This window comes from Symphalangus syndactylus, chromosome 20, assembly GCF_028878055.3.
Source record: "Symphalangus syndactylus isolate Jambi chromosome 20, NHGRI_mSymSyn1-v2.1_pri, whole genome shotgun sequence".
NCBI classification, from domain to species: domain Eukaryota; kingdom Metazoa; phylum Chordata; class Mammalia; order Primates; family Hylobatidae; genus Symphalangus; species Symphalangus syndactylus.
Genome location: NC_072442.2, coordinates 23,977,682 through 23,992,300, shown reverse-complemented (window position 1 = coordinate 23,992,300; position 14,619 = coordinate 23,977,682). Strand labels below are relative to the sequence as shown.

At 33.2% G+C, this 14,619-nt stretch overlaps 1 protein-coding gene across 6 annotated transcripts in view; it reads right to left on the bottom strand.

The window, feature by feature from the left end:
• The window catches only part of NF1 (neurofibromin 1), a 295,569-nt gene that overhangs the window by 116,739 nt on the left and 164,211 nt on the right, over window positions 1-14,619 (bottom strand). For 3 of the 6 annotated variants that reach the window (XM_063628603.1, XM_055255928.2, XM_063628607.1), the window contains exons 31-35: window positions 10,981-11,043; window positions 5,496-5,654; window positions 4,876-4,973; window positions 3,499-3,645; window positions 2,170-2,316 (exon numbers count right to left, since the gene is read on the bottom strand). In XM_063628603.1, coding sequence (XP_063484673.1) covers window positions 2,170-2,316; window positions 3,499-3,645; window positions 4,876-4,973; window positions 5,496-5,654; window positions 10,981-11,043 — 614 coding nt within the window. The remainder of the gene's footprint in view (window positions 1-2,169; window positions 2,317-3,498; window positions 3,646-4,875; window positions 4,974-5,495; window positions 5,655-10,980; window positions 11,044-14,619) is intronic. The other 3 variants (XM_055255929.2, XM_055255930.2, XM_063628606.1) reach the window with 2 other exon arrangements.

Here is a 14,619-nt window from a genome sequence, read left to right as displayed (position 1 = left end):
ATTAGCTCAGCCCATCATGCTGCTGGTACCAGGTCAGAATTTTAAAAATATTAATGGCAACAACCTAGATATCATTTGACAGGAGAAACAAATATACATGTGCATAGATAAATGACTGGGAGACTATTCACCAAACGTTAACTAAATTATTTCTTAGAGGGAGGATAAACAATTTTTATTTTTTTTTACTTTCTTTAGATTTCTATATCAAGTAATTTAATAATTTTTTTAAATAACTGAGGATATTATAAAGCTACCTTCTTTTTTTAAAAAAAAGAAAATGGGTCTCCAAGAGCATCAGTGGGAATTTAGAACAAAAATAAGATCTAACATTTATTAAACACTTTACAAGTACCAGATACTGTGCTAAGTATATTATATATATTGGATTACTTAATCTTCAAAAGCACAAAAGACTGCTTTGTAAGGGAATGTAGGATCTTAGAAAAAAGGAGTAATAAAAATATTTTCCTAGAAAAATGGCTAGGATGTCCTCAGTGATGTCAAATTTAAAAATTGTTTGTTTTGATTCATTCATTTTTATATTTATATTTATTTATATTTCTATTTACTTATATTTCTTTTTACTTATTTATATTTTTACTTATTTCTTTATTTATAGACAAGGTCTCATTCTGTCACCTAGGCTGGAAATGCACTGGTGCAATCACAGTTCACTGCATCCTTAAGCAATCCTCCCACCTCAGCCTCCCAGGTAGCTGGGACCACAGGTGTACACCATCACACTTGGTTAACATTTTATTATTTGTAGAGATGGAGTCCTGCTACGTTGCCCAGGGTGGTCTCAAACTCCTGGGCTCAAGTAATCCTCCTGCCTTGGCCTCCCAAAATGCTGCGATTATAGGCATGAGCCACTGTGCCCAACCTATCTATCTATCTATCTATCTATCTATCTATCTATCTATCCTATCTATCTATCCAATCTATCTAATCTATGTATCTATGTATCTATCTATGTATCTATCTATCTATCTATCTATCTATCTATCTAATAAAGACAAGGGCTCACTATGTTGCCCAGGCTGGTCTTGAACTCCTGGCCTCAAGCAATTCTCCCACCTTGGCCTCTCAAAATGTTGGGATTATAGGTGTTAGCCACCATGCCTGGCCTAAAAATAGTATTATATTTTTGTAGTACATAATTTTCAATTAGGTAATGTGAATATTCTGTATGGAAAATATGCCCTTAATTACATACGAATAAACATTTGTTACACTAAGAAAAATCTAGTAGAACTAAAAATAAAAATTAATTTGGAAAGGACACTATATACCCATACATTCTTATGTTTATACATTCTTTCATATATTCATATATTCTTTTAACAGTATCAATGGTTTGGAGTTATATGTACAAAACCATGACCTGTAAGTAATACAACTAACAACAGGCACTTATAATTCAAGGCATATTATATACAAATCTTTAACTTCTCGTCATCAGATTCTGTTTTATTCTGTTTTGGAACATACTATGAACATAGTACTCAAATCACAGACACCAAGGAGCACTTACTAAGCATAAAGTCCTGTGAAAGGTACTTTAAAAGATTCAGCAAACTACTCTCACCGTATCATTATAGAGTAAGTGTCTAACAATGAGGATCTTTTCATTCACAACCTAAATCCCACTAAATGGGATTCAAACAAATGTCCACAGAAATTTTATAGCAATACTGAAGTATACTATATTTTCTGAACCTTAATCTGAAATAATTTAAAACCATTAACCTTTATGAGGGTTCTGAAAAATGTTACAGTGCAGTAGAAAAGTCCTGCACTTAAAACCAAAAGACCTATGAATCAGGTGTGGAATCTTAGGCAAGTCAATTATTTACATTGAGTTGCATTTTCCTTAACTATAATTTGAAAATAATGTTGTCTTCACTCCCTGGTAAGTACTAAATGTGAAAACTTATGAAAGCAAGATGATAAAATATGATTTGTTACTATTGTTATGACAATCAACATATAAAACACACCCTATATATATAAATAATATATAGTTGGATTCCCCAAACATGGCAATGTGATTATTAAATACATCTTTCCTCATAGTCTTCTATCATATCTAACAAGTGGCCTGGTGGCAAACTCTGCTTCTCAACCAAAAAGAAAGCAATCAACTATTTCAAGGTTGTACTTTACCTAGTCATAAATTCCTCAAACTTTGAACTGGTAAGGTTAAGGCTGGACCAGTGTGTATCTGCTACAGGTTTGTGCTCTGGAGGACCCAGGTATGCAAGAAGTGTTGCCATCTTATCAAAAGGTCGTCTTCCAACAGCTTTATGATCCCTAGATACAGCAAACTACTTAGAAAAAAAATTAGCAGTTCACATTTAGCACTACACATTTCTTTAACTTGTAACTGGTTGCTTTTCCTTTTACTGTCAGCTGATTTGTAAACAGCACCAAAAAGACCTCAGGACCATGTCTACTTCAATCCATTAATACTTCATAAAAGATTAAAATGCCCTGTCATTTAAACTCCCATCTCCCAACTGCTTACCCTTAGCTTCATAGTCCACTACTTTTCCGGTGAATGTGCTAATCATTTTCATTGGCATTTAAAAATAATTTGGACTCATTTTTCCTTCGTAAGGAACTCTTCATACATAGGAATTTGGTCCCTTTACAAGTTTACATAACTAGATGGGACAGCAAGTAATTTATGTTACCCAAGAGACTAATAAGAGCTAATGAAACAATGCCCAAATTAATAATTTCGATTTTTTTTTCTTAATTTCTGAGATGGAGTTTAGCTGTTGTGGCCCAGGCTGGAGTGCAATGGTGTGATCTTGGATCACTGCAACCTCCGCCTCTTGGGTTCAAGTGATTTTCCTGCCTCAGCCTCCCAAGTAGCTGGGATTACAGGCCCCTGCCACCATGCCCACCTAATTTTTGTATTTTTAGTAGAGACAGGGTTTCACCATGTTGGCCAGGCTGATCTTGAACTCCTGACCTCAGGTGATCTGCCTGCCTCGGCCACCCAAAGTGCTGAGATTACAGGCGTAAGCCACTGTGCCAGGCCGGTATTTTCTATATAAAGCTTTATTTGCATATACTTAGAGTATCACAAATGAGTTTATCATAGAATTAAAACACTGACAATATTTTAATTACTGAATTCCTATGAATTGGCTGTTCTTCAGAGTCAAATGCCAACGCTAATTTGAACTTCTTTGGATCTATAACAATTTGCAAGCCATAAAAACCCAAAGAGCAAATCTGTGATTTCTTAACCTGACAAAAAAATAATAATAACGACCACTGGAACCTAGGTAGGTTTGTTGATTATTTAATACGACTTAACCTTTTGTTTGTATTTTTTTTTGAAAAAAAGAATCTTTCTCTTTCTAAACCATAATTCTCAGTCCAAGAAGATGCAAAGTAAAAAGCACTATTCATGACCAATAATTGTATTAATCTAAATTTAAACGGAGAGTGTTCACTATCCCCATGACTGGGAAATCTTACCTGTTGCTGGAAAGATACTGGCCAATTTTCTCCTGATTGTTCCAGAGTAGACGATGTAAAGCAAGCACATTGCCGTCACTGATGAAGGAAAGACTATGATTTACTGCATCACTTGTAGGACAATCAGATGCTATATCAAGGAAAAACCTTCAAAAATGCAAAGTCATTAGAATTTTCAACACCAGATACACCCAGACTTATGTTTGAATTAAATTTATATGAAGTAACTTTGTGAAGTAACTGAGATTACAAATATGGAGGGCTTGTTCCCACAATGTGACTTGACATTAGACAAAGCAAAAAGGACGAGGAGAAAGTTGGCTTTCCATTTCTGATACCCGGCTTCAGCTTCAAAGTAGGCTCTGAAGTTAAACAACAAAATTAAGATGGATGAAACTTTGGAAAGAGGCTAGTATTTTACAGATAAGGAAATGAAGGTCCAGACAAAAGACCTCCCCAAAGATATATAGCCTGTTAGGTCAGAGCCAGGATTAAAACTTTGATCTTTTTAACTTTGTATGGGTACACAGAGTGCCAGAATATGAATCCTATGCTGACACTGACTCTCTTTCCAACATGGCTTGTCATTCAGCAATATACCTTTTCAACTCCAATTTCTCTAACAGAAAAAAAGTCAGTAACAACTACAACGATGATAAACTGGAAGAGAGAGTTGTACAAGGCTAGGTTAGATGATGAGGATCAATTAGATTCACACTGCATGAAAAGCAGAATTCCAGACATAAATTTACAAAGCGCGTTCTTATGAATTATCTCATTTTCTTCTCTAAAAACAACTCAGGCAGAGTTTATCCCCACTTTACAGATGAACCAATAACTCAGAGAAATAAAGTGAAATAACTAGTTATGGAAATCTAGCAGAAAAGTTTTCTAAAATCATAAAGTTCAGTTCCTCATAAAATCTTACGTGTTTGCTTTACTTGGTTTAAAGAGTAACATTTTAGTTTAGATACACTTCCAAATTTAAGTATCACAAATACTCTAACATCAAAAAAACCTTATTAAACATTGTTATATATTATTGACACCAATTTGGTTTTAGTTTTAAATAAAAAGAATCCTACTTCTTCCTTGTCCACATACTGTAACATCCTCAAATCCTTTATTTAATTAGACATGTCAAAAACCCCTCTTGGTTTTCAAATATGAAAATCACTACCAAGTTATAAAAAATATTAATTTATTTCATGACTGTCTTTTATAGTAAAATAAAATAAGACAAGCTATGTCTTGACCTAGAGCAGGAAAAGAAAAAAACCTACACAGGAACTTCATGTAAAACATGTACATGGACTTATGTGAAACTGAAAATATCTGATTCAAACAGAGCAACTGAATAAGTGGCAAGTAAATTACCTTCGTGCTGCATCAAAGTTGCTTTTCACAAAATCATTGAAAGGCCGCATATGTTCTTCTTTTGTGAAGAGAACATGATTGGCAATACTCTGAAGTATCTACACAATAAAACAGGGTTATAAATAATCAGATTATTTATTGTATGAAGTCTATACATTAATATATTCTTTAAAAACATGAATTTTCTCATTGATATAATTTCTGTTAGTACTTAAAAATCAATTATTCCTCATTCTATAAATTATTTTAGGTAGTGTTTCTAACCTTCCCAAATATAATTATATTTACATGTAAAAATATATATTAAAAATCTTTACTGCCTTTTAAAATAAAAAATCCTACAGTTTACATTCTAGTCTGTTTCGAAATGTCTAGAATGATTATGCAAAAAATGATCTTCATAACACAAGACATCTGCTATAATAAAATGTTTTATCATGAAAATAAGGTCCATCAGGTACCTAACTAATGAATTCCTTTGTAATATAAACAAAACAAAAGCACATAACTGAAAACCATAGGGTATTTCAAATATAGATGTAAGAGGAAGTACTATAAGAAAAGCTGAAAATTTAGTTGGAAGGGGAATTAAAGATAGCTAGATTATCAAAATAATTCACCTTTGACATTAACTTCAAGCCCCTTTCGATTCTAGGTGGTGGCTTTTTATCTAAAATCCCTGCTTCATACGGTGAGACAATGGCAGGATTGATAAATCTGAGGAACATGGCACTTCCTACTGCACCGATGCTGTTCTGAGGGAAACGCTGGCTAACTACCTAAAAACAAGGAGTTGAGAATTGAGTATAAGGTTTGAATTAATATAAAGACATGCAAACAAAGAGTTCAAAGGTCAAACTTTGCACAAAAACTCTGAATCAATCAGTCCTCATGAATGACATATTTCTATTTTTTTCTTCTCCCAAAACATGAGAAAATAAAGTTTCCTCTCAATTCTAGTCTTATATCATATTAAAGTACAATTAAGGTATCTCAGAGGAAAGAAAAACCTCATGGATGAGATGGGTAGAAGAAACCTGAAAAAAGATCTTCACTGTATCATCACTTATACTGCACATTTGATGAGTAATGAAAGCAGACCAAATTTTTCACACAAAGATGATCATAATTTACTAAGATTAATAGACATGAAAGTGTGGTCAACTTTATAAGGTGAAACTAAATTTTCAACAGCACACCCCCAAAACATCCTACACCTGATAGTACATATTTACATTTTGTTGTGTACCAGTTACAATTGAATTTAAGAAAAAAATGCTTGCCATATACAAAACAAAATCTTAGATTCTTACCGAGAAAAAAAAAAAAACTTACTTACAAGTAATGTTACTGCCAGTTCCTTTTCTTCACAGCTTTCTTTACAATACAAGAACCTACCTATTATTTAAACCATGGAGGGATGGGAATTCTTGGGGACCTAAAAGAAAAAAGGATCTCACCAGAAGAGAGAACCCCTATGTCTACCTCAATTTATACTTCTGTCAAATAAAAATAATTTAAGAACTCAAGAAATGGTTGTCCAGCCTGAAAAGCAATGTGAACCCAATATTTAAAATGGATTATTTTCCCTTTATAAAATATTCTACATTAAGATAAAAAGGTACCTTGGCTTGGGAAGAGTGCTATAAAACTGGTTCAGCTCCCATCCCTTTCCAGAGTCCCCTGCTTTAAATCATGTTATAGATGAAAATTATATTTTGCAATTTACATTTTTATATATACTATATATGTTCATTTTTAAAGAACACAATGTAACATTTTAATCTCTACAGCTATTCTTGCTTAGTGTGGCTAAACTGCTGTTTAAAGTAGCAGTGACTACAAAACTGTAGCATTCCACTCAATATTCCGTGATTCCAAGGATAAACTTTCATTTCAAAGGATACTGGTGGGAGGGGACCCAGATTTACATGTGGAATATCACATAGCTATTTTTTCACAATGCTTCAATAAATATTTCCTGTCATAAATTATGACAGGAAATTATGACAAATTATGACAGGCTGATTCCAGATTAACTCTGGAAAGAATGGGGATTATTTCACTTCATCTTGTTCAATGTAGTGCTTCATGCAGTCCACATTTTAAATGCGTTATCACTGCTTATAACCTCAAAATAGCTTTCTATAATCTCTAATAGGAAGTTAGTAAAAACTAGATTTTAGAGAAAATATTTTTAAGAGGTGATAAAAAGAGGTCAGTTGTAACTAATATAGTCCCATCTTCAGTTACACTACACATAGTTCAGGAAGCTTTCTTTATGTTACAGTGTTTATTGCATGAAGAACAACCTTAACCCTTAAATAAGGGGAAACTGGTGGTGATCAAATATACCTGCTTTATTAGAATGGCTTTAAAACCTAAATACCATTTATTTTTAGCTCAAATATATACATTTAGAATTCGATACAGAAGTTTTAGCTAAAACTATAGAAATATGTAAAATTAAGAAAAAATTCGAGTGCTTCGACTATTCCAGTACGGTGTTCAACCTTCTGGGGACGAGGAACCTCTTTGAAATCTGATAAAGGTTCGAAAAATGAATGTATGCATTCACACACACAAAATTCTTCACATAACTTTAGAATATTCATAGACCATCACTGCTACTGAGTGGTTCTTCTAAAACTCCCAAATTTTAATCTTAGACAATTCTCTGGCTGGGCATGGTGGCTCACGCCTGTAATCCCAGCACTCTGGGAGGCTGAGGCGGGCAAATCACTTGAGGCTAGGAGTTCGAAATCAGCCTGGCCAACATGGCAAAACCCCATCTCTACTAAAAATACAAAAATTAGCTGGACATGGTGGTGCCACACCTGTCATCCCAGCTACTTGGAAGGCTAAGGCAGGAGAATCGCTTAAACCCAGGAGGTGGAGGTTGCAGTTGAGCCACCATGCCACTGCACTCCAGTGTGGGTGACAGAGACTGTCTCTAAATAAATAAATAAATAAATAAATAAATAAATAAATAAAGGCAGACAAAACAAACCTATAACATTTTAAAGCCTTTAAGGAGTGAGTTAGCAGGAGGGAAAAGGATTAAAAATTGCTTTATAATTATTTTAAAATAGATTATTTTAGAAGAATTAGCATCTAACACGTTTAACCCATTAAAATTCTAAAATGGTTTTTAAAAAACTAAAAGCCATAGTTTAATTTTCAAAGAACCAGTTAGTTTATAAAATGTTAACCTGCTGTGAAACACATGGAGAGCTTTCAAAATACTGTTTTATTTTTTATGCTAGTAAAATGAAGCACTGGGAGTGGAGAAGGAACAAGGAAATTTGTAATGGTTATCATCAATTAGACAAAATACTTTTTTGAAAGTAGCTATTTACCGGTTTTCTCTAGGACAATGAAGTTTTAAAATGTGACTCATATTTACACCTGATTTAATGGTACTCAGCATCAGAATTTAATGAAAAACTGAGTGATTTCCCAAAAGAATATTGTAAAATTTACGAAAAGTACTACACTTTTACCATCTTCCACATCTTTAAAAATAATTTATGTCAAAACCCAAAATATCCACACCTCAGGAACACATACTGTTTCATGTATCATATAAATATATGTATCACTGATGGCAGAATCAATATAATTTTGGAACTAAAAACTGATTTTAAAAACCAATAAAAATGCTATATAACAAGTTTCATAAGTCAACTTATAAAAGGACTGCTTTTTTTTTGCATTCACCACTAACTGACATCGATGTAATTTTACCTCATAATACATACATGCTATAGTGGTTTTTTTAATCCATAAAAATCTAATTTGGATCCAAAAGACATTCTGCATAAAAGGTTAAAGTTGGGCCAGTCTGTGTGTTGAGACCAGTTATCAGCCAAATGTACCCTTTCTTCCCTTGGTAAAAGCTGACTACATAACGTGAATGCATGCAGTCATAAACTACACTTCAGCAAGAGCATTACTACCCATATATGCTTAGTTACTGCATTCTCCCTGAGTTAGGCAGACAGTTAACTTTCAAAGTAGACCTCATTATACACTATATATTTGAGAATAATAAACAGTTATCTGTAATGTGACTACACAGGTATATACTAGAAGCCAGATCTTCTCTCTATATTTTACATATTCCAATCCATGACATATACACCCAAAAAGAAAGTCAGCTTGCTCTTAAATATCATTAGATTTTGTTAAAGCACACAACTCCATAAAACAACATTTTAAATTTATGAGTATACTGTCTTCATACTTTGGAATGTACTCTCAAGTATCTCAAATCACCAATTAGATTCCTCTTGTTTCCATGAGGAGCTCATATTACCTGTGCTGAGAAATACATTCCAAAACTTAGTGTTACCCAGAAATTTAAAAAAATTTTTTTGAAAATTAATAGAAAAAAACATTTCAAGAAACAATTTTAGACAAAATCTTAATAAATAAAGCGTTGTTAGAAAGGCTAGAAAACATGCTCTAGAGAAACACAGAAAGCCTGAATTTTAATTATGTGATACACTACAAAATGGCATTAGTATAACACTGAACAAGTGTTAGAAGCAGCAAATTAATTTCAACAATGATGGTGTACATTATGTTAAACTCACATATGCTGAGAATTAGAAGGCTGAAGCATTAGAAATGTCTTTATAATCCAATCAATTTGATCACAGCTAGTCAAATTTACTTAATATACTCAAAAATAAAATCTTCAATGGACACAAAAGTATGTCTATAAATTTAAATTTTGATTTGAATTTCAAAAAATCTATACTTAAAGCTTAGATAATTTATATGTACAGCTTAGAAAATTATATGTAAAGCTTTTTCTTTTTCTTTTTTTTTGTGAGACAGGGTCTTACTCTGTCACTCATGGTGGAGTACAGTGGTACAATCACAGCTCACTGCAGCCTCAACCACCTGGGCTCAAGCAATCCTCCTGCCTCAGCCTCCCAAGTAGCTGGGACAATAGGAGTACACCACCATGCCTGGCTAATAAAAAAAAAAAAATTATTTGTAGAGACGACTCGCTATATTGCCCAAGCTGGCCTTTAACTCTTGGGCTCAAGAGATCCTCCTACCTTGGGTCTTCCAAAGTGCCAGGATTACAGGTATGAGCCACTGTGCCCAGCCATAAAGCTTTATTATATGTAAAGTTTAGACAAGGAATGAAAGATGAAACCAGATGAACACTGTATTCTAAATTACACCCTTTTAAGAAAACTACCTACTTAGTTTTCTTTACATCTTACTCTACAATCATTTGGATTATATGAACAAAGACAGGGCTCAGCCTGATAAGTCACTGTGACAGATAATGGCAAATGTAAAATGAATGCATATTATATTTTGGACAAATTCCATTCACTGGAAGAAAATAATTACAACTCTCATAATTTTCTTCCTTTTAAATAAATCAAGGCAAGTTCATAGAAGCAGATAGTATATTCACATTATGTCTGCAGAATGATGTGTTTTTCTACAAATATGAACTCAGTTTTCTTTTATCTCAAAAGTACTATCTTACCATTTACCTCTTATTTTTTGAGGTAAAAGTAGTTTTACCATTAAAATTTCTATGATCTATGCACAAATATCTAAATTATGCCTGAGACTGCCTAGATAAAAATATGAAGAGTAAAAAAATAAAATTTAGCAACTTTTAGGTAAGATTTAGAAAGTGACACTTTCCCACCATATACTTGTAACAATTAAGAAACACTGTCATCTCTGGGAAAAGAAACCACTCACATTACCTTCAAACAAGAAGCAAGAATGAAGAGAGTCAGCGTTTCCTAAGGCCTTGAAATTAAGTTTCTTTGCATTCATTTATAATTTAAAAAGTAACAATAATAAAATTAGACCAAGGATATCCAACGCAACAAATGCCCACAAATTGCCTTTGGGATAAATCAAACCAAAGGAACACAGAGAATGTTTCAATGTAACTTAATTCCAGGGTTAATTGAAATGAAAGCTATTTTGTGCCAGAATTAGTAGAATGATTTTACAGTGAAGGTCAAATAGGCTGAAGTGAAGATATTCTTAACAAACAGCAAAAGATTTTTGTTTTGCTTTGAAAGAAACAGCTAATAAAAAGTTCTCCAAACTTACTGATTTTTTGTTTTCCTTTTTTTCTTTTACTGTAGCTTTATTCAGTAGGGAGTGGCAAGTTGCCTACAGAACAGAGATGAGCACAAACAAGTCACAGCACCGACTACATACAGCAACAAAAACAATGTTGGCTTGTACATAAAATTACACCATAAAATGTAACACAAATGGAATCAACAAAAAATTAGAAATCAACTGAATTTTGAGGAATGAATTTTAATTCTGGGTTTTAATTTTTATTACATTTTTAAGCCAAGCACTAAAACAGCAAGAAATGTTGAGACCCAATCATGTCTACTATTTCTGGCTATGAATCACAGAAAAACTCTCCCCAAGTGAATTTGAGGATATTAAATATTTACATTTTGGTTAATTCCTAGCTTTTGAGAAATGTAATATAAAATATTCATTACAAGTAGATCACACACTAAAAACATTTGTGTCTACATAATTTTTTCTTGGTATGTAAAATTCTTCTCTGTGTATCCTTCAATTGACTTTAAGTTCTTTTTCTAACACCTGGCATTTAATTATGATCCTACTGAATAAAGAAATAAAAATTATATGGATAAATATAAGAATTCACTTTAGAAATTCTGAATTAAAGACCTCTCTCTCTCTAAAAAAGATTACTCTTAACATTTCACGTATTTTTCAATGTTTGCAGGCTACTTCCTGAAATGGTTCTAATCAGAGGAGGTTAAAAGCTCTGCAACATTTGGGAGAAGAAGGTTATCAGCTCAACTAGTAAGAAGCATTAATATTATTAAAGTGAAGAAACTGCAGAGAAAATTACAGAACAAAACTGTAGGCCTGCTTAAACTTTTCACATATTACAGTTGACCATTTATCAAAATATCTCAAAAAAAAAAAGCCACCTAAAAAAAACCCCAAAACTCCAGACACATATTGGTTTCATCTCTCAGAGCTCTTTCTAGACCAAAGAGTTCTTTCAAAATTAAAAGACTCTTGATTGGACCAGCCTAGGCAGAATAATTATTTTAAAAATATTTTTAAAACCATGTTAGAATTATTTAATCCACAAATAGATGGCATCTTATTCTGGGAATTCTGGACATCCAACACCATAACCCATAACTTGGGCTTTAAGTTAGTTAGACATCCATTCATCCACCCACCCATTCATCCATCCAAGCGGTTATTGTGCACCTACATGTCAAATACCATTCTAGGCATTGGGAAATAGCAGTAAAACAACAAGACACAGCCCCTTAGCTCACAGAGCTTTGTTTCAAACTTTAGACTATATACAAATGTATTAGTAACAATGGTATATAACTATCATTTATAGCCTTAAAAATGTGTGTAAACTACTTCAGTTTGGAGAAGCGGATTTACTGAAAAAGGGTGAGATTTATTTAGAATCATAAATTAGAGTTCTTAGAATTCTCTCACCATAAGAGAATATCCACTCTAGGAATTATTTTATCTTTATCCTAAAACCATCAGGAGAAGTGAAAACAACACATGAGAAAACGATTTAATTATAAATCTGACACATGTTCACAGTTGGCTATTCTTAAATAAACTTAATCCAGTCAACTAAGGAAGGAAGGTATACAAAGTAACACAGCTGGTTAACGCATGATTTGAAAAGGCTTAAAGGCCAAGATATGAACTCAAAAAAGGAGCTGAAGTCCAAGGAAGTTTATTAGCTAGCAATATACTCACTTCCCTTTTAACATTTCCCCAGTAGGTCCCAAAGGGACTACTATCCCTCCAGGCAGAACAGAGAAGAGCACGAAGGTACCCTTCTGTTACTGCCAAAGGCAAAGGGGCAAGAAAAAGCCAGAAGAGGAGAGATGAATAAAAACAAAAGAGCAAACCAAAAGAAATAAACTAGGTTTGGGAAGCAGACTCAATAAAATACTATCTTGAGACCAAAGCTTTTTTCCTGTCTTTCTTTCTAATCAGTAAATGTAACATTCCCTGTTACCAGTTACTAATTAAAAAATAAAGCCTTATTTAATAACAACACAGCATACTGTCTCTGCTCTTCAACAGTGCTTTTACCCAATACTTAAACAATGCACTGATACCACATTTAATTCATGTTTTTAAAGATAATAATTTTATGTGAAATTTTAACATAATAAACCAGGTTTGTTATTAAAATAATATAGGATATTTTACTGTGAAGTGCTCTAAAAAGCATAACATACTGTTTAATAATCACCACATACAGTGTTTAAAAATCTATTTTCACTATTTTCCTCCTTTTTTAGCTATGAAAGCTGGCAAGAATCTTGTTTACTTAGGTGGGAGGGATGGGAAATTTATTTCTTCATCAAATATTTCCTAAGTACTAAATAAGTGCTAAGACCCGTTCCTTTTACATTATTAGAATCATGGTCTCAAAACGGTCTCCAAGTTTGCTGATGATACAAAAAGATTTTTCTTTTAGGATGACAACCACATGAAGAAATTCTACTACAATCTCCTAGACCATGTAATCATGTAGTCAGTCCCCATTCACTTTTAACCAGCTAAAGTTGAAGCCTCTGTCATTTTAGAAACCCACTTGCTCTCTGAAACCAGTTACTGCTAGGCCAACCAAGAAGCTGACTCAGACTATTTTTTATATGTGCTATTTCCTGTCTGCCTAGTTTCATCAATAGAACAATTACTAAATAAAATTTAAAGAGAAACCTGAATACAGCCCAAACTTAAGAGAAGATATTCACTGTATTAAGTTTCATATTATAACTAAACTACCCTTTAGACTTAGATTTAACTAGTTGAAAAAATTATATAGGATTTTCCTGTTTCCTTGAGCCTTTTTGTAAAGGCAGAAAAGTCATGATAAATTAAGAGACAAGGTTAAGTATGTTTTATCATCTATGTATACTGTGAAAAGCTTTTTTACAGATAGAACAGATACATCTTTAAAAATAGCAATGGGGAAAAAATTCACATAGAGCAGCCTCAAACAGCTTTTAAAATGGTGATTTCAATGATGCTGTTAACGTCTCTAAGCAACTGAAGCCATGTGATAAAAAAGCAAATGGCTGCGATGACTCTGCAAAGAGAGAGACAAAAAGACATGGGTTTTGATAACTGTGTATTTCCCTTATATCCACCCCTACCCCAAATTCCAGACCCACTAATGTTTCTTCCAGAATCATAGTTTCCAAAAGGCTAATATGCATTTGCAGGACCTCCCTTGGAATAAATAATTCCTAAAACTGCAATATGCAATTCAAAAACACAGTAGAAGGCATAAAAGAACACAGACCAAATTCCCTAAAAAAGAAGGCCATGACTATGGCTATCTTCTGAATTCAGACGCATTACTTCCAGTGCTAGTGTTAGAAGGTCTAATAATTTGGTCGGAATGATGATGCAGTATCTCTTTTAAGAAACATGCTACATAAAGTAAACAGAACAATCAGTCTATCCTGGGAAAACCTGACACAAACTAATTATACATTAATGAAGAAACCAAAATCACAGATGATCAGGCAATTTACAATGCAAAAAGCAAGGAGGAAACCCGCCTCAACTGTGAAACACCCTGTAAATAATTTAGGTTAATAGATGACAACAACAAAAATCCATAATATGTTCATTTCAGCCACATCCATCACACCCAGTGGATTCACTGCATTTTAAACTTGC